Source organism: Puma concolor, chromosome C1 (genome assembly GCF_028749965.1).
Source record: "Puma concolor isolate L17-30 chromosome C1, mPumCon1.1.hap2, whole genome shotgun sequence".
Taxonomy (NCBI): Eukaryota; Metazoa; Chordata; class Mammalia; order Carnivora; family Felidae; genus Puma; species Puma concolor.
Genome location: NC_141674.1, coordinates 31,065,291 through 31,086,144, shown reverse-complemented (window position 1 = coordinate 31,086,144; position 20,854 = coordinate 31,065,291). Strand labels below are relative to the sequence as shown.

At 43.5% G+C, this 20,854-nt stretch overlaps 2 protein-coding genes across 9 annotated transcripts in view; one reads left to right on the top strand and one right to left on the bottom strand.

The window, feature by feature from the left end:
- The window catches only part of CAP1 (cyclase associated actin cytoskeleton regulatory protein 1), a 28,139-nt gene extending 11,671 nt beyond the window's left edge, over positions 1-16,468 (bottom strand). Inside the window, exons 1-3 of one of the 8 annotated variants that reach the window (XM_086716584.1) lie at positions 16,331-16,468; positions 872-993; positions 168-271 (exon numbers count right to left, since the gene is read on the bottom strand). In XM_086716584.1, coding sequence (XP_086572710.1) covers positions 168-271; positions 872-983 — 216 coding nt within the window. In that variant the 5' untranslated portion in view covers positions 984-993; positions 16,331-16,468. Of the gene's footprint in view, positions 1-167; positions 272-871; positions 997-16,312 lie in introns of all 8 variants that reach the window. The other 7 variants (XM_086716589.1, XM_086716585.1, XM_086716590.1 and 4 more) reach the window with 7 other exon arrangements.
- Positions 16,469-16,505: 37 nt separating this feature from the next.
- MYCL (MYCL proto-oncogene, bHLH transcription factor) overlaps positions 16,506-20,854 on the top strand; it is a 103,520-nt gene continuing 99,171 nt past the window's right edge. Inside the window, exon 1 of the mRNA XM_086716591.1 lies at positions 16,506-16,713. The gene's annotated coding sequence lies outside the window, so the exon portion shown is untranslated. The remainder of the gene's footprint in view (positions 16,714-20,854) is intronic.

The following is a 20,854-nucleotide window of genomic DNA, read 5'->3' as shown; positions in this document are numbered from 1 at the left end:
AAGCAGAGGGCCTGGAAAAATCTGAGGAACTGTTCCAGTGCCTGGAGTGAGCTCCTCAGTGAAGGTAAAAGAGAAGGAGCCAAGGGACTCTTAAACCAAGAAGGAGTTGGATTTGAAGACCACCACCAGTCCTTAAAAGAGGGGGAAAAGGGGCAATACATCCTTACATGTTTCTGCACATCTCCCCCAATCTCTTTACTGATCCTCAGGTACTCTGCCACAGGACCGGTAAGCAGTGAGTCAAATGCTTGCACATATGGAGCTGCTCCTGCTAGAGAGAGACACACACCACAAAGGATCAGTCATGCACCAGAAAGATGATTTTTAAAAAGCACTTCCACATGAAAGTGGAGAAGCAAGGTAATACAGTAAACAGAATACTGGAACACGAGTCCGGAAACCTGGGTTCTAGTTCCAGTACCACCACTAACTGCCTGTGTGACCCTAAGTTCCTTTTCCTCCTCGAGCTTGACTTTATCTATAAAATTAAAATGAAAAACAAAAACAAAAACACCCCAATCTCCCTTTTAGCTCTAACATTCTATGATTCATTTGGTGCATATACAAAATGGCTAATTTGCCAATCATTTGGACAGAGTTTTAATATCACTTGTCACTCGACTTACACTAGAGTCATTTTGCTAAAGAAAGAACAGGAAATATCACACAAGCAGGAAGTTCTTATGTTAAAATAACCACAGGCCTCCCTGCACAAGTCACTTCCTCTCTTATCTGTTCACAGGCGATGAACTTAGCAGATTAAGCATTTTGGGAAGTTAGCTCCAAAGGAGAGAATACCCTACGACAGAAAAATTTCAGGCGAAGACAGAGTCTTCATTCAAAGTATTCTGCTGTGCTGCATATTGCTTACCTTTTGGAGCACTGTCTCCATAGCCACAGTGCATGTCAGAGGCATGGGATACTGCCTCCAGGCGGCCCACTGCCCTCTCCAATCTTTCTACCAGATTTTGCATGTCAGCCATAATGTACGACCTGCTAAAGGAGATCACATGTCACTTGTGTTAATAGTACATAGCACCTAAGGAGAAAAGACAGAATACTCACGGGGTGACGAAGATGCCAATTCGGAAGAACAGAATCATTTAATAATAAAACCAGATGAAAAACAGATGAACATATTTGCAAAATCATCAAGACCTCATTAAGCAAGAGAGCTACCCAGGAAAAGGTGTTCACTGAAAGCAAATGTTTCCCCATTCAAATACTTACTGAATATTTACTATGACAACACCAAGTATTTATGCCAGAATTTAGAATTTACACAGTATGGTCAATATATTATCTCAGTTTGTGCCTCCCAACAACTATTCAGGAATGGAAGGTTAATCACCATACTCTTTAGAGATAGGAAACGTAATTACAGTGAAGTTAAATGACTTACCTACTGTCACATAGCTAGTTAATAGGAAAGCCAGCACTTTAGTTCCAGTCATCTGGCTTTAAATTCAGGGTTTTTTTTCCTGCAACATCCTGCTGCCCACATATGGAATGCCGAAAACCAAGATGAATAGGGTATTTATTCTGCCCTCAATAACTTAGTCTGACAGTAGTTATTTGACGTGTACCCTTACAACTACAAATAGAAAAAAATATGTGAAGATAACACAAGAATGTTGCAGAAAATAACAGAATTTTAGGAAGGGGAAGAGCGCATCAGCTGAAAGAATCAAGAGAGGATAGCATGGAGAAGCTGCCACTTGAGCCAAGCTTCACAAAAGAGGATGGGTATGATCCAGATTTGCAGTAGGGAAAAATAGACACATCCAGAAGAGCTTTTTACAGATCTTTCACAAGTACTAATTTATCTGAAATTAGTCTCATTCAACGTCTAAATCCTAAAGAAAGTAAGCTCTACCCCAGAAAGGTACTTCTCCGGCTTGTTGCCTATTATCCTCTACCATCCAGACCACTACCTGGCAGGTAGAAGGTGTTCAATAAATATTTATGAAGTTAATGAACCTGAAATATAGCATCCCCAAACTCCAGAGGGACAAGTATTCTGAAAGTTCATAATCATTAAATGTTTTCAACACACATCCACGTGAAATGGTTGACACCGTAAGTGATATAAAAATCAGTCAGTGACATTTCAGACAAAGCCTTGACTTGGAGATTCCACTTCAAAACATTAATTAGTTCAGGTAACTGAAGCTGAATGAACCCAACACCCTTGAAATTGCCTAAAATGACCACAGCAATTACAATTTCCCCAAAGATGTCATGTCAGACTATCTCAATCTAACATACTGCCCTCCCTGTGGACAAGATAAGCAGCTGACAAGACAAAGTAAGGAAGACAACATAATCCCTGTCCATTTTTTCCAGTGTGTTGGCTCTGGTCTCTCTGGGCCCAACCAGAGAATGTTGTTTAAAAAAGAATCAAAGAAAAAAATGTGAAGGTAAACCAAATAAACCTTTTCATTCCCTGGCCTGGAGAAGCAGCAGAAGGCTCCAAGTCTCTGTTCTACTCACAAATGGAGCAGACTAGAAGCAATCATGTTATGCACCGCCACCTGAGTTCTCAAATTACTGACTGTCCAGGGACAGATTCACATATAATCTGCCACCCTCTATAAATGCCAGAGGAAAAGGCAAGGAACGCAATAAACTCCCAAGCTATCTTCCATTAATAGATACCACCCATTCTGGGGGCACCTGGCTGGCTCGGTCAGTGGAGTATGCAACTGTTGATCTCGGGGTCATGAGTTTGAGCCCCATGTTGGGTGTAGAGATTACTTAAAAATAAAATGTTAAAAAAAATAGATACAACCACATAACACTGTACACTTATCTCTACTACACATTTGATATACTGGTTATAAAACACATCCCTTCATATACCATGGATGCTCCAGGTTGAGGCCAGTGTTAACATGGAAAACATAGTACAAGTGTCTCTAATGGCTGCCAGGGTTGGTGAACACCTAACCATCTTAACAGCTTAGTAATACAGCTTCATGAGATTTCCGTTCCTTTTTTCCCACATTTCGCTTGTATTTGTAAGCTTTCATTGCTAACTTAAACAGAATGTAAAAGGATAATACAGCTATCATTTATAGGTAATCTCATTCTACCATTAACCAAACATAGAACAGTACTTAGAGGTGGGGTGAAATATGAGATGTTATGGGAAAGAATATCCAGAATTGAAGGGACCAAAAGACACACCACATCTCATTCTCCACCCCAACACACATATTCGTATTTTTCAGGTGGTCATGTCCACTCCCAAGCCTTCAACTACCATTATCACAGTACCATCCAGCCTCCTTCCAGAGTGGCATGATCACAACCACCTAGACACTAACAACTCCCAGAGCAGCATATCCAGCTCAAGCCATTCTTCTGGAATTTATAATTTGAAATCCGGCTTCCACCTAGACACCCCTCTTGGCTATACCGAAGGGATCTCAAACTGAAATGTCTCAAAAACAACTCATGGTCTTCCCACACCTCACCACCCCCCCCCCCCCCCCCCCCCGTCTCAGCAATCCAGCACTACTACCAATCACCTGATTGACCGAGTTAGTAACCCGGGAACTATTAGGCCGTATAGTATAGTGGTTACAAGCATGGTCTTTTGAGAAGACAGATAATTGAGGGTTTGAATAACACTACTCATTGGCTCTATGACTAATGAGTGTTAGCAAACTTTGAGTCTCAGCTTCCTTATTTATATAATGGAGACAACGGTACAAAATCCAAAGGGCTAAAGTGAGAATAAAGGGGAAATACATTTGACCCTTGAACACAGGTTTGATCTGCGCAGATCCACTTACACAGGAATTTTGTACAATACTGTAAATGTATTTTCTCCTCCTTATAATTTTTTTAAAAAATGTTTATTTTTTAGAGAGAGAGAGAGAGAAAGTGTATGCTTGCGGAGTGGAGAGAGAGAATCCCAAGCAGGCTCCTCACTGATGTGGGGCTCAGTCCCACAACCATGAGATCATGACCTGAGCTGAAATCAAGTTGGACTGACTGAGCCACCCAGGCACCCCTCCTTATGATTTTCTTAGTAACATTTCTTCTCTAGCTTATTGTAAGAAGACAGTATTATGGTATACATAACATATAAAATATGTGTTAATAAACTATTTTATCAGTATGGTTTTTGGTCAGTAGTACACTATTAGTGGTTAAATTGGAGGGGGTGGGGATGGGGGGAGGAGTCAAAAGTTATATACAGATTTTTGACTGCACTAGTGAAGGTTGGCACCCCTGACCCCTGTGTTGTTCAAGGGTCAACTATACATGTAGCAGTACTGGACCCAGTCCTGAAAAATAGCAAGAATTCCATAAGAGTTAACTAAATTATCTTCTTCCTTTCTCCCCCAAGTCTAGTCAGTTATCAAAATCCACAGGCTCTATCTTGTTTATCTCATGAATAGATGCCCTTGCCTTCATTCTGATTGTCAGAAATCAGGTCTTCATGACTTTTTCTAGATTACTGCAGTAACCTCCTTGCTAGTATCCCCTAATTACAGAAATACACCCTGTTTATCCATTCTCCACATTACCATCATAATCCTTCCCAAATGCAAATGCAATTAAGATAGCCTTATATTTAATATCATTCAGTACTCCCCAGGACATTCTGAGTAAAGTCCAAATAAGGATTTCCATATCTGGTCCAGCTTTATCTCCCACCACTCTTCTCTAGTTTTATCTCTTACCACACCCTTCTAAACACACTATAGTCACCCAGGACTACTTTCATTTTCCAGAAAGAATCATGCTTTCTCTCATTTCTGAGGCTTCATGCTATCCACTCTGATTGGTTGTTGTTCCATCTCATAAATCCTACTTGCCTATTAAGATTCAGCTCAAGTGCTACCTTCTCCAGGAAGCCTGTCCAGTTTGGTATGCTTTTCCTTCTTAATCTGCCCCCTCTCTAGAATTCCTACTGCCTTTTAAGACTCAGCTAAGGTACCACCTCTCCAAGAAACATTTCCAATTTGGTCATAACACTGTTCACTTACCTCTACCACACATTTAATATACAGGTTTAAAATCATTTATTTAATAGTTAATAGGCAACCAGCCACCCTAGGGAGGGACCATGTCTTGTGTTTATAATTCCAGTACTATAAATGTAGTAAGCACTATAAATACAGTAGGTTATTACAGGTTCTTTAACCTTTCTCCCCTCAAAACAAGTCTGGCTATCTCCTCTCTCTCTCTGACAAATCTGGGGAGATTTGTTTTACCTTTCTTTTTTTTCCTCTTCGCCTATCTGCAGGATCTTACAAATACTCCCATCTTTCAAATAAATGCTACCTTCTTAGGCACATACCACACTGATATTGAGATCTTCAAACGAAGTATCATAAGAAAATAACCTTATTAGATTATATAACAGTAATTAAAAATAGTCCCCTACAGTTGTAAGTGCTTTACATCCTCAATCTGATGCTTCTAAGACTTAAAATAATTCTCTAGGGTCTGGTATGAAGATACTGATCCCCATCTTTAGAATGAAGAAACTCAAGTTAAAAAGCTTTCCAGATATGAAACAACCAGTGGGTAGAGGCAGATAACCTAGGCCATGAACACAAATTTTCTGAATCCTAGTCTGAGGCTCTTCCCACCACTCCACATGGCTTTTAAGAAATTAAGTGACTATGCAATTCATCACAGCATCCAGCCCCTACTGCTTGCTGAGCACATTACTGTGGGTTCAAGGGCTCTTCACCGTGTCTTCAGTTAACATTATTAGCAACTTTTAATTTCTCTGCTTTCAATTTTCTCCGTGGAGACCAATATTTTTTCATAGGCTAGATGACACACATTTGGAAGGCAAATGTTTAAAATAAGGCTTTTCCGTAAGAATTTAGAGTTGCCAAAGTAGAAAACCATAGCCCTGCCTGATCTTGTTCTTTGCCATTTCTTTTTTTTTTAATTTTTTAATACATTTATTTATTTTTGATAGAAACGGAGCACAAGTGGGGGAGGGGCAGAGAGAGAAGGAGACACAGAATCCAAACAGGCTCCAGGCTCCGAGATGTCAGCACAGAGCCTGATGCGGGGCTCGAACTCACAAACCGGGAGATTGTGACCTGAGCCGAAGTCGGTCGCTTAACCGACTGAGCCACCCAGGTGTCCCTGTTTGCCACTTCTGATTGACAATAGCCAATAACTAAAAGTAAGTCTCCATAAATGAATGTACAGAATCCCAACTATTTAGGCATTCATCATAAAAGCTTCAGAAAGGGAAACAGTCCTAATTTTAGAAGTCTAAGAAAAAACTAGGATTCAGGAGACCAAGCTTTGAGTCCCAGCTCTGCCATGTATTAACTGTATAACTAAAGGACTGTCATTTAATGAGTCCTTACCTAGCACACAGAGATATAAGGATCAAAGGAGAGGAACAGTCACTTTGGGAACCTTAAAATACAGTTTAAATGTAAAATGTTATCACTACATGCGTTGTGCTAGAATTCAGGCTTTAGATGGGAATCTATCCATTCCCCTCCCCCAACCAGCCCCACCAATTCACAGTACCTACAACAACCGGGCACACAGAAGATGCTTATAAAATGAAAGTGCTTAGTACTGTACTTGGCACTGTACTTAGCAGCTACTGAAGACATAGAAGGCAAACGGCATCTGCCCTCAAGAAAATTTCATTCTTTTTTTTTTTTTAATTAAAAAAAAAAATTTTTTTTTTAACGTTTATTTATTTTTGAGACAGAGAGAGACAGAGCATGAACAGGGACGGGGCAGAGAGAGAGGGAGACACAGAATCTGAAACAGGTTCCAGGCTCTGAGCAGTCAGCACAGAGCCCGACGCGGGGCTTGAACTCACGGACCACAAGATCATGACCTGAGCCGAAGTCAAACGCTTAACCGACCAAGCCACCCAGGCGCCCCAAGAAGATTTCATTCTTATTGGGAAGGCCAACACAAATGAAAATGCCAATGGGATAAATACTGGTGACACGTTTTTTAAAGTTCTTTTAGAGATTGTCTAACTCCATTTAGATTAGGAAAAGTTCCAGTATCAGCCTATATACTGGAGCTTTTTCTTTGTAAAATGTTGTATGGTTCTGAATGACACTGTATAAATTACTATATGTTTTGAGAGTTGAGAAGAAATCAGTGAGGACTGGAGATAGTCTGGGGTTTTTTTGTTTGTTTGTTTTTACATTTTTATTTAATTTTGAGAGATAGAATGCAAGTGGGGGAGGGGCAGAGAGAGAATGAGACACAATCCGAAGCAGGCTCCAGGCTCTGAGCTGTCAGCACAGAGCCCGATGTGGGGCTTGAACTCACCAACTGTGAGATCATGACCTGAGCCAAAGTCAGACGCTTAACCAATTGAGCCACCCAGGTGCCTTGAGATAGTCTGGTTTCAGGAGAAAGGGGGGCATCCTGATAGAAAAAGTAAAAGAAAGGGGCGCCTGGGTGGCGCAGTCGGTTAAGCGTCCGACTTCAGCCAGGTCACGATCTCGCGGTCCGTGAGTTCGAGCCCCGCGTCGGGCTCTGGGCTGATGGCTCGGAGCCTGGAGGCTGTTTCCGATTCTGTGTCTCCCTCTCTCTCTGCCCCTCCCCCGTTCATGCTCTGTCTCTCTCTGTCCCAAAAATAAATAAAAAACGTTGAAAAAAAAATTTAAAAAAAAAAAAAAAAGAAAAAGTAAAAGAAAAAAGGGAAGACATTCTAGAGCAATCAGACGCAAAGAGGAGAGAATAAGGGGGCTAGGCACATAAAGTATGTCATGTGGGTTAATCTGCATAGAGCATCAAGCATCATGAAAAATAAGGCTGGATAAGCAAGGCAGGCTAGGTAATGAAGGGCACTGAAAGCCAGGCAGCATTTGAATCTGATGCTGTGATAAGTGTGAAGCCATTTAAGGGTTTTGAGTGAAGGAGTAATATGATGAAAGCAACATTTTTACAAGTACTATTTGATAAACAGAATGCAATTTGGAAAAATGGGACAATATTAAGGTCTAGGTTAGGTTGAACTAGGAAGCTAATAGGGTCTAAGGTTGAAAGCTGCTATTCATCCAGCTGTAAAATGAGAGGGCTGCTGAAAAAAATATTTTTTATATTTCAAAAGAAAAAAAATCTATACCATCTACTCTCCAGCCAGATATGGAAATGAAAGGAAAAGAATCAATTAACCCACAAATAATCAGTTTTAGGTAACTACGTAACCAGCACCTGAATTAAGTGGTAAAATAGTTTTCCTGTTCCAAGGGAATCTAATCTAGCAGGAGAAACAAAGCTACCTTCCACTGAATCCTTCACTGCCAGGATTAGGAGGGATTCTAGAAATCATCTTATAAAAACACCATCTGATGCCAGAACAGTCCTTTCAACATTCTCAGCAATTAGCTAGGTAACCTCTGTTCAAGTACCTTCAGTGTGGGGAAACCGAGACTTCTAGAGGCAGCCCATTCCCTTCAGACAGCTCAAAGTACTAAAAGTTCTTCCTTATATGGAGGCAAAATCTGCTTCCCTGCAACTTCCACCCACTGATCTTAGTTCTGCCCTTGGAGGTCATACAAAACAAGTGTGCATTAAACACAGAACAAGTACTAACTGTGTGGTAGTGACTATTGAGTACTGTAGCACTCAGAAAGGAAGCAAAGATGACTCGAATTGCAAATCCAGGGGCCTAAGAGAAGGATGACACTATAGGCAGAAACAGGTTTCTGGCATGTACTATTTGGGGCAAGAAGATGAAGTCAGTTTTGGACAAGGAGAGTCTGAAGAGGAGCTGAAGCTTCTAAGTGGGTATTTAGAAATAAAACTTGGGGAAGGACCAAGGCTGGAGAACAATGTTTGCAAGTTATCCACAAAGAAATATCACAAAGTATGAGGATGGATAGGCTCTTGGAGGGATATCACACACAGCAAAAAGAAACTATGAGGTGGATTCTCCAGCAATTTCTTTTGTGGTCTGAAACCAAGAAAAAAATCAGAATTGGCTAGTGATTCCTGCCAAAGCTGCTTCAGAGTCTCATCATTCGAACAATTCAAACAACCCAATTCCTCCAGCCTATTCAAGGCAGTTGTTCAGAAGTAAATGGAACCAGGCTACTCCTGCAGTTCTTGTCTCATCTCACCAGACAATTAAGCCAGTGGTATGAATGTCTACTTGAGTAGGAAGTTGTCACGTTTAAATGTTTTCTACTTTGTCTGGTAGTCGTTCCTCTAAGTCATACCCTTAAGTAAAACTGAAAAGCAGCTATACAAGTCAGCCTGCATACTATGGCAGCCCGACTGATCTGCTTCAAAATGCTTCTTTTGGCCTTGACTTTGTATTTCTGTCCCTGAGATGTTATCCTAATAAAATAATCCGAATGTGGGGAAAGTGACAGGCAGATATTCACTGCAACGTTAACTTAGACCTCTAATTACAAGGAATGCACCGCGGAAAAAGACTTGAATAGAACACAAAATTTACAGTATTTGTCACATTGGAGTGATGGGGTTTTAGACAATTTCCTGATTTTCCAACCTTCTTTAACATAGTTAATTTCTTTATTAAAAAACAAAACAAAACAAAAACGAGTTCCATTAGGATCTCTCTCCTAAGGTACCACCAAGCTGTAAGACATTAGTTAGTTCTACTCCTAACAATATAGAATTAGAGCCTTGTTCTCATCACTAGGCTCTACTACGTCAAAGTAAAACCTAGACATACTAACAGGAGACACAAGTTGGCTATGTGTTTTTTAATTTTTTTTTAATGTTTATTTATTTTTGGGAGAGACAGAGAGTGCGAGCAGGAGAGGGGCAGAGAGAGAGGGAGACACAGAACCTGAAACAGGCTCCAGATTCTGAGCTGTCAGCACAGAGCTCAAACTCATGGACCGTGAGATCATGACCTGAGCTTTGAAGTTGGATGCTTAACCTACTGAGCCACCCAGGTGCCCCTATGGGTTTTTTTTTTTTTTTTAATGTTTATTTTTGAGAGAGAGAGAGAGAGAGAGAGAGAGACACACACACACACACACACACACACACACACACACACACACACACACAGAGTGCGAGTGGGGGAGGAGCAGAGAGAAGAGGGAAACACAGAATCCGAAGCAGGCTCCAGGCTCAGAGCTGTCAGCACAGAGTCTGACATGGGACTCGAACTCAAGAACCGTGAGATCATGACCTGAGCTGAAGTCAGACGCTTAACCAAATGAGTCACCCAGGCACTGCGCAAGTTGGCTGTTTTAACCAGAAACCAAAGAACAGATACCACTTTGCCCCAGTAAAGATACCATCTAAATCTAACCCAAATCAGGAGCCACTGTTCTTCCTTAAGCATTTGGTTTCAGAGGGAACCAATGACATTTTACTGCCTGAGTCACTGCCATCTGAGGTTTAGATTAAAAGAGAAAGACCTATCTTCTAGGGAGGGAAAGAATTCAATCCAATATCAACATTTGTCTCCTGTGCCCTATCTGAAATTCCAGGAGTGAGTAAAGCTAGTTAGAATGTACAAGCTGAAGTCAGACTTAGAACTAGCTGCTTCAACAGTCAGGGCAATAAACAACTTTGTGTGGCCATGGGTTTCCCCTCTCTCTTATACCCAAGGAATATTACGAAGATCAACTATGTAAGAGCATTCAGCAGGCAACTTTTACATTGTATAAGGAAAAAGCACATTGGCTGATTTCAGCTGGCTAGTTGCATAAAGATAGATCTAAGGACTCCATTTGTCCCTAGCCAGGATTCAGCTACAAATAGAGATATGAAAATATATGTGACTGTAAGTCTATAATTAAACTTAAGTATAGGAATTTTAATGACCTCTGCAGAAAAACAAAAAACAAAACACAAAAAAAGCAAGCTCACTCCTTCCATGAAACATTTCAACTCTATTTTCTGGTCAAATGGAAGAGTTTAACACGTGTCTCATAATACAAGGCAAATGAAGCTTTATTTATAAATAAGGGATATTTTTAGAGCTTTGATTCTTTTTATTAAGTTTACATGATGGTATACCAAAAAGAAACAGTTTCATGGTGAAATGCTATAGTCGCATTAAAGATGATTCAACTATAACAACTTAATCAAAATAAACACTGAGCACCAAGAACATAAACTATAACAATTTAAAATAATGGCAATTTAAAATAAATTTAAAATGGCAATTTAAAATAAACGGTAATCTAGGGGCACCTGGGTGGCTCATTCGGTTAAGCATCCAACTTCCCCTCATGCCATGATCTCATAGTGAGTTCGAGCCCTGCGTTGGGTTCCGTGCTGATAGCTCAGAGCCTGGAGCTTGCTTGGGATTCTGTGCCTCCCCCTCTCTCTGCTCCTCCCTCACTCACGCTCTACCTCTGTCTCTCAAAAATAAATATACGTTAAATTTTTTTTAATTAAATACAATAAAAATAAAAAATAAATTAAAAATTAAATTAAATTTAAAAAATAAATAATAATAAACTAAACTAAGCTGTCTAAATGAGGGCAACACTGGGGCACCTAGGTGGTTCAGTCAGTTAAGCATCAGGCTCTTGATTTCAGCTCAGGTCATGATCTCATGGTTTGTGAGTTCCAGCCCCATGTTGGGCTCTGCACTGACAGCATGGAGTCTGCTTGGGGTTCTCTCTCTCCCTCTCTCTCTCTCTCTGCCCCTCCCTTGTGCACACGTGGCATGCTCTCTTTCTCTCTCTCAAAAATAAGTAAAAGAAAAGAAAAGAGAAGAAAAGAAAAGAAAAGAAAAGAAAAGAAAAGAAAAGAAAAGAAGGCAACATGAATAAAACAGGAATGTATATATCCTCAATGTAAGAGATATATAAATCTGCTTACTTGCACTGTCAACTAACCCAAAGCTTCCTTCTGGGTGAGTGCCTAATCAGAGGCATTTCTCTATCAAGATCACACCCTCTGAGGAAAAAAGCAAAAATGAAAGTCCTTCAAGGACCCCAGAAATTCCTTTAAACAAACAATGATTCTTGCTGCCTCAATGAAAAATGATTCATTCACTACAGGATATCCAGTGCTTATGATGTGTATATACTGTGCTAAGCATGGTCATGAAGCCTGCCCTAGAAAATCTAATTGGAGAGATAACACTGCACAAACATAGTTATGATACTTTCTAATGCAGTGGTTCTCAATCAAGGGCAATTTCATCCTCCGGGAGACACTAGGCAATGTCAGGAGACATCTTTGGTAGGCACAACGGAGCCAAGTGCTACTGGCATCTGATGGGTGGAGGCCAGGGATACTGCTAAAATCCTACAATGTACAGGCAGGCCAACCCCACAATGAAGAACCATCCAGCCTAAAATGTCAATTGTGCCAATGTTGAGAAACCCTGTTCTAATGTAATAAGGAGCAAAAGGGAAGCACAAGAGGTATAAATAAAACGCCACGGGTTCAGGACTTTCTAAATCAGAATGTCAACCTGTACTATCCAATGAAAGCTAATTAAGGGTCTAATGTGGAGAATTTTGTAAACTGGACAATGGAATTTAGATTTAATTCTTTGGGAATATGAAGCCAGGGAAGATGAAAATGGTTCTTTTTAAAAGATTAGCCTGGTTGTAGTAGAGAAGGTGAAGTATGAAAGCCACGTTAATAGAAAGTAAAAAAAAAAAAAAAAAAAAGAAAATGATGACAATTCAAAGGAATAATCACTAGGAGTAGGCAAGATGTGGCTTGAGGATCCTCAGATTTCAACTCCAGATTAAATTTCAAAGCAGACAGGGGCACCTGGGTGGCTCAGTGGGTTATATGTCCCACTTCAGTTCAGGTTATGATCTCATGGTTTGTGGGTTCGAGCCCCGTGTCAGGCTCTGTGCTGACAGCTCTGAGCCTGGAGCCTGCTTCAGATGCTGCGTCTCCCTCTCTCTCTGCCCCTCTCCCATTTGCGCTCTCTCTCAAAAATAAATAAACATTAAAAAAAAATTTTTTAATTTCAAACTAGAGAGTTCAACTTCCAATGACACTTTGTATTTGCTCGTTTAAGTAAAATGCATCTTTTAAAAAAAAAAGTCTATTTTTGAGAGAGAGAGACAGAGAGTTGAGTGCGGGCGAGTCAGGGAGGGGCAGAGAGAGAGAGAGAGGCTGACAGAGGGTCTAGGAAGGGCCTTGCGCTGACAACAGCGAGACTGATTCGGGGATTCTGGGCTCAAACTCCCAAACTGTGAGATCATGACCTGAGCCAACGTGAGACGCTCAGCCGACTGAGCCACCCAGGCACCTGTAAAATGCATCAAGTGCTTCACAGAAAACCGAAAGGAGGAAGTCACTTTTACAAGGCTTAGTTCCTGGTTACAAAAATAATCGCAGCTAAACCTACGTACGTATAACCAAAAAAAGGGGGTGAGAAAAAAGATCGCCCTCCAGATTGGAAACAAACCATTTTACAAACTAAACAGCTAACCTCCTCAGAGCAAAAATACACGCACTGAAACTTAACATTACCACCAGTCTGGGCCGGCATGACAGGTTGTACCCTGACAAAATGCTTTTCACTGCTACCATTTTATTTAAGCTCCTCTCAGACATAAATTACGTCCACCTGACTGACAAAGTATTTCTAGTGAAGAAAAAGGTAGGCAATTCCTACAGAAAAAAAGTCTTCCCTCCTACAGACATTTCTTTATGCTGGACCAGTGCAACTCAAACAATAAGCAAATTGCCAACTGCTGAATAAAACCCAAACGCGTTCAAACGAGGCATCAAAAGCCCTTCACAACTTGGCAGCCATCTATCTACCTTTTTTCTTGGTCTTACTTCCACCACAAACTCCAGGCGAACTCCGATACTCCAGGTGCTTCACTGAATATATGCCTCTGCACCTTTGCTCTTGTTTCCTCTAATTGGGATACCTTATTCCAACATCTGTCTGGATGTGCTGCAAACACCTCCAACTAAATACGTCCAAAATTCATTTTCTTTCCATGCCACCTCCCCAACTTACCCCTCTCCTCTCACATTACCTACCTTGGTGAATGGTACCACCCAGTTCCCTAAGCCAGAAAACCAGGCACTCATCCTAGACGACTTCTATTTCTTCATTTCCTTTTTTAAAAAATGTGTATTTATTTTTGAGAGAGAGAGAGAGAGAAAGCATGAGCTGGGGAGGGGCAGAGAGATAGACACACACACACACAGAATCCCAAGCAGGCTCCAGGCTCTGAGCTGTCAGCACAGAGACGAACGAGGGCTTGAGCTCACAGACTGCGAGATCATGACCTGAGCCAAAGTTAGATGCCCCACCGAATGAGCCACCCAGGCACCCCTCTTCATTTCCATAAATAATCAGCCTCCAATTCTATGGTTTCTATCTTTTAAATACTGCTCAAGGGGCACCAGGTGGCTCAGTGGGTTGAGTGTCCCAATTCAGCTCAGTTTGCGATCTCCTGGTTGGCTGCTGAGTTCCAGGCTCACCGCTGTCAGCCTATCAGTGCAGAGTCTGCTTCAGATCCCCTATCCCCCTTCCTCTGCCCCCCCCCATATTAAAAAACAATACATACATACATACTGCTCAAATCCCATCCCTCCTCTCCTTCCCATGGTCACTGTCTCAGTTCAGGCCAAGACTATGGCAACAGCTTCCCAACACTGGTCTACTCTGCCATCATGTCCCTTCTGCCTTGACAAACTAAACTTCCTAAAACATAAATCTGACCACATCATTTTCCTAAGATCCACGTTACGCAGCACAATTTACAAGGTCCTTTATATCTGACCCACCACTTCCCACTTCCTCCGTTTCTGCAAGCATTACTAGAATTTCAGTCACTGAATTAGCCGTGGTCTTTCACATGTCCAGATCTCCATGTCCTCGCACTTGTACTCTTTGCCTGGAAATCCTTTTTCCAGACTGACCACACAGCTAAGTAAGTTTTGCAAGACTTATCCTCCCATTTCCTCCTCAAAGCTCGGAAGTCTGGCTCAGGTATTCCTCTCTCTATTCTCCCATAGCCCTGTACTCACACAGTGCATTATGACAGTGCATATGGCAAGCCATCCCTGATTTACTTGTCTGCCCCCCTACACTCCATGGTAACAGCTGTATTCCTGGCCACCAGGCCAAGTGCCTCATTTAGTATGTACCTCATACATATTAAGGGCTCAATGAATGAGTGGTGAATGATGAATGTGCTGGGCTGTCCTGTTTTTCAGCTGAACAGGGATCCCTACAAAGAGCTTCAACTGACACAGTTCTGATACAAACCTCTGCCTGAAAAGGTGCTCGTCCTCTCACCAAGCTTCATGCTGTTTATCCTTCAAAATTCATCTTAAATTCTGCTCTGCAGAAGGGATCTTCCTAAGCCCTAAGTTATATATTTCCAACACTGTTCTTTCCTAACACTCATCACATTTATAATTACTTCTTAAACGTCCCGGCAAAGGTCTGGCTTTTTTTTTTTTTTTCTTCCCAAACTGCATTCCCTAGATATGGCAGAGTGCTTGACAGAATAAACACAATTTGTTAGACTGAATTTAATCCTGTGAGATATGCAGAGATCTCCGCTTAAAAGATAAGAAAAATAAGGCTCAAGGAAGTTAATGCATCTACAGCTACAGAAACTTAGCAGAGCGGACAGACCAAACCTGAGCCATCTGATTTCAGGTCCAGAAGTATGCAACACCTTCAATAAAGTTAAACAAGCCTTTCAGAATAGGAGCAACAGACCTGGAGGAAGGAGAGGCTATCTGATTGCAAACACAAAGACCTGCCCCACTCTCTTGTGAAAAACTACCCAGGTATTCCAAACAGGTTGCAATAAAAAAAAAAAAAAAAAAATTCCACGCAGCGGGCGGTCTTTAACCTGCAGCTGCCCGCCGCGACTCGACACCGACCGGAAGACCACTCAGAGGTAAAGAAAGAGGTTCCTGGGAAACAGTCGTGGGAAGGACCTGGGGCTGTTAATCTAAATAACTGAGGTCTTGAGTCCAACTGTTTCCTTCACTCGCTATACGGTCGTAGACCAGCCTCTCCTCCCCGGGGATCAATTTACCCATCTGTGCAATGGGGACGAGATGGGGCATAGAGAAGACTCTAAGGTGTCGTTGGTTCCTTAGGAATGCCTAGGTCTGGGCACCTTAGGAATCAGGCCCCCGCTGAGGCTGACGGCCAGGACTGCAAAATCCAGCGGAGGGGCCTCCCCAGAGGAGCCCGGCTCCGTTGGTCACCCTGGCCCCACCTCAAGAGACCGCGCCCAGGACCCCGGGTCGGCCTGAGGGCCTCCGCTATGGCCCCTTCAGCAACGCTCACCGTACGCGCATAGGTCGGTAAGACCATTAACAACTCCAGAGACCAGTGGGCCGCGGAGTGGACCCCCGTCCCTACCCGGCCGCGTACCCTCACCTCAGAGTTCCGCCTCACCTCCGGACTGCGATCAGCCGCTCTCCACTTCCGGCAAGAACCGCCCAGCAATCTTCGCGCGACCCACTTCCGGGCCCTTACTGGGCGCGGCACCCCCACCGGAAATGGACGGCTGCTGAAACGCCGAGCTAGTGGAGGGACCCGGGAGGAAGTCTGGCCGCCCCGCTCGTGGCTCCGCCCCCTATTCTCCACGCCCGGAAGGGAGAATCCATGCTAGACCGGAGGGCACGTGGGAGAGGGTCCCGCCCCCAAAGCCGGAGCGGCCCCCGGTGTGTGCTCAGGGGTAGGCCACGCCTCCCTGCCAACTAGCGGGAGCTGAGTCGTCCGGGCCAATGAAGGGCCGAAATTACCAGCTAAGCTCCACCTCCGGAGAAGGAGAACAGGTGAGTGGCTAAATTAGTGCTCCTATCAATGCGGTCTCAATGACCGAGGCCAGTGCCTTAGCCTAGCCGTCGGAAGGGGTCTTGGAGGGACTAGGAGTCAGGATTTTCTGGGAATCCCGGACAATCGTCCACTCTCCGAGGAGATTGAGGCGAAGCTCCGCCTCTTTGGGCGTGCATATCTCAGTGTCGCCGTTTGTGACGTGCGGATGCCGTTGGTCTGAACAGTGTCCTAGGGATACCTCCCGAGGCCGGTGTGGGGAGGTGGTTGGTGAGGGCGCGTGGGTCCAGCCCTGGGTTTCTGGGCATGCCCGCCGTCGCTCGGCTTGCTGGCTGGGAAGGTGGAGGCTCGCCCCACTTCCTGTTTGTTCCGTGTGCTCTGTGACCATAGATGGTCAGGTCTGGGACCGCGCGGAAGCCTCCGCCCCGCGGTTTTGGAGTCCTTCCTCCCCGCGCGCAGGGTGTGGTCCCCGAGAAAAAGATGAGCGGAATGAGCGAAGATCATCCTCCGCTCCGCTAAAACCGGTTTGTGAGGCCGCCTCGCCCGGAGCTGGGCGTGCCCTGCCACCTGCCACTCAGTCCCGGGGACATTAGGCTCCCTGGCCGCAGCCTGTGGGGGAGAGAGATTTCGCGTGGTCCTCGGGCCTGGGGATCAGAGCTTTGTTCCCTTCAAGGCTCACACTTTCCAACCGGTGATTATCCTCCCACAAAGATTTATTTCCAGAAAAAATTGGCGAGTGCAATTGTTCCCACTCCTTCGGCTGAGCGACGGTGACAGCTCCAAGCTTCAAGTTGAATGCAAGCGCTATATGCCAAAGTCACTCGACAGATACAGTTCTTATAGTAATAGCCACCATTTACTGCGCACTATGTGCCAGGCCTGTGCTGAATGCTTCAAGAACATTTTCATGTAATCCTAATAGGAACTCTCTGTGGTAGATGCTATTATGGCCTCCAGTTTTCAAATGGGGAAGCTAAATTACTTGCCAAAGTCACAAAGTAACTTAGAACTTTGAAGTAAACACATCTAAATGATGAAATCCCATGAGTATGCCACAGACCATACTGAAATAACATGTGCCACAGTTTTGAGTTAGTGATGCCTCTGGATGGGGAGACATCCTGGGTTTCCATAATTCCTGGCTTGGGCACTTTACTAGGGATTAGACTGGCTAGGTTACCTGACTTGGCTGAACCTGGGCCTCTTTTTAATTTTGTGACTTCCAGTATTTTTAAAAGAAAAATGACCACATGACAAAATAGGGTACAAAAAATTTATATTTTAAATATTTACATTTAACAAAAAACACTCTCTCTCTCTCTCTCTCTCTCTCTCACACACACACACACACACACACACACACACACACACCACACAAATATATCAAATAATTATATTTGAGTGCTTCATGTTTGTGAAACCTAGGGCAAATAGCCTCCCTGACCCTCATTGTAATTAGCTCTCCATTTAAGCCCTCAATCTCTGAATTTAGAGACAGCAGATACCTAGACATGCATTCCAGATGTAGGGGAGAGAGAGGAGGAAACAGGAAGAAGGATGAAAGGAAGAAAGTTTTCCTATTTACAAAATGGGGATAATAATTTGTGGGGTTGAAATAAGAAACAGAAGCAGTAACCTATATGAAACTACATTGTAAAGTGATTCTTTGTAAAGAGTGCACACATGAGTAAGTCACAACCCCTGCCCCTAAGGAAACCTCTAATCTTTTAAGGAGTCTAACCACATGTACTTGTAACCCCACGGGAGGCAATTTAAGAGCAGTGTCTATCACTTTATTTATTTTGTAACATTTTAAAAGTTCATTTATTTTGAGAGAGAGGCAGGGAGAGGCAGAGAGAGGGAGAGGGCAAATCCCTGCGCTTTTAGCACAGAGCCCAAGGCAGGGCTCTAACCCACGAATCATGAGATCATGACCTGAGCCAAAATCAAGAGTCAGACACTTAACTGACTGGGCCACCCAGGTGCCCCTATTTATTCATTTGTTTATACACTGAAAAAAATGATTGAGTTCATGATTGAGTTCTTCCTCAAGAAGCATCGTAGGCACCTTGCTACTTTGCAGTAGACACAATGAGGAGTATGCGAGTGGACAAGTCAGACTCTGTCCCTGCCCTCATGGAGCTTACAATCTATTGTGGAAACAGGTGTTGCCATCTGGGGCAGTCATCAGAAGTACTGACTATTGACTTCCAGCTTTTTCCTCCTCACTGATCTTGCCCAATTTCTCATCCATGGTGGGCTTTCATCAGGCACACGACCAATGAGTGCCTTGAATTTGGAATCGTCATTTCCTGGGCTGAGATGGGTGGGGAGAACATTGAGAGCAGACCTGAGTAAATGGTAGCAGGGATGGAATCTGTGACTGGCTGAGGTGAGAGGTTCCTGTAGAAGAATAGGAGTTAAGGCTGAAGAGAAAGAGGTTGAACAAGCTGTGCCAGACAAGAGAGGTAAAACCTTAATGTGAAAGAAAGAAGGAGCTGGTTAGATTACATTTTAGAAATATAACTCTAACTGCAGGATAGAGCATGGGCTTGAGCGGAGGGGGAAGAGGCAGAGGGATCTGTCAGAAAATAGGTACAAAGGTAGCATAGGGTCTGAATCAAGGCTGGGACATGGGGGTACAATGTAGAGGAGACAATGCAGAAGGGACAGGGCAGAAGATGCCATTGTTATCAAGGGGATGGTGAGGAGGAAGATGACAAGGAGAAAGGCAAATGGAAGGGGGATGATCTGAATATGAACCTTTAGGCTAGACCTAGTTCCCCAGGTATACACTCCCACTGAATACTACTTTTCCTTCCTGGCTGGTATCACAGTTCTAATTAAGTAATGATCTGTGCACTTGTCTTTTTCTTTCTTTCTTTCTTTCTTTCTTTCTTTCTTTCTTTCTTTCTTTCTTTCTTCCTTTCTTTCAGAGAGAGAGCGCGAGAGCTGGGAGGGGCAGAGGGAGAGGGAGAGAGAAAATCTTAAGCAGGCTCCATGCTCAGAACAGAGCCCAATGCGGGGCTTGATCTCACGACCATGAAATCATGACCTGAGCTGAAATCAAGAGTCAGACGCTTAACCGACTGAGACAGGCAGGCGCCCCTGTACACTTGTCTTTTAATGTTTTCTTTCCTTGTAAGTACCTTGAGGTCAGAGTCTTTGCCTCTCTGGCACAAAATTAATCCTCAGTAGATATTTATGGGAAAATGTGGCTAAATGAAAGGGTGAGAGGGGCCAAGATGGTTCTGAGACTCGGAGCATGGGTGAATGGAAGGTGGGAAGAAGTCTGGATTAGGGTTTGGGGGTTTCGAGCCTCAGACTTCAAAATCCAGCCTGAGAACAGAAAGAAGTACAGTGAATCATTCTGCAAGCAAGAATTGCCAACAGAGAGTTGATTGATTCTGACACAATTCCCCTCTTCATGTCTTTTGCCACTTTCGTATTTTGCCTGGATTTCAGCACATTCTAAACCTGCAGAATCGCTTTGTCTCTGAGGGTACCACCCAAGATTCTTCCTTATCTCTCAGAGATTCAGACACAGAAGTCTGGCAGTTCATCTGGAGCGTTTCCCAGCCTGGCTCAGAAGATCGCCTGTATCTGTGCAGCCTGGCTCAGAGCCTGTCTGCATTTGGGCAGATCCTGTATCCCCCAGCCAGAAGGGACTGATAACAGACAACGATCTCTGTGAGCCCATCTTTCTTCCTCTCCCACAGAGGGCCCCAGGCTCCAGCCTGAGTTAGTTAGGGTCTCAGGTCCAAAAATTACAAATTGGCAAAAGAAATTTTGGCCATATGATACAGTGGTTAAGATCTGGCTTTGATGTCACTTGGACCTGAACTTGAATCCCAATCTGCCACTTACTGTGTGATCTGAGTCAAGTCAGTTAACCACATAGAAGGATATTAATACCCATCTTGGGGGCGCCTGGGTGGCTCAGCTGGTTGAGCGTCTGACTCTTGGTTTCAGCACAGGTCTTGATCTCACAGTTTGTGAGTTCAAGCCCCACATCGGGCTCTGAGCTAAGAGGACGGAGTCTACTTGGGATTCTGTCTACCTCTTTCTCTCTCTGCCACTCCCCTGCTCGCTCTCTCCCTCTTTTTCTCTCTCTCTCTCAAGAGCTAAGAGCATGGAGTCTGC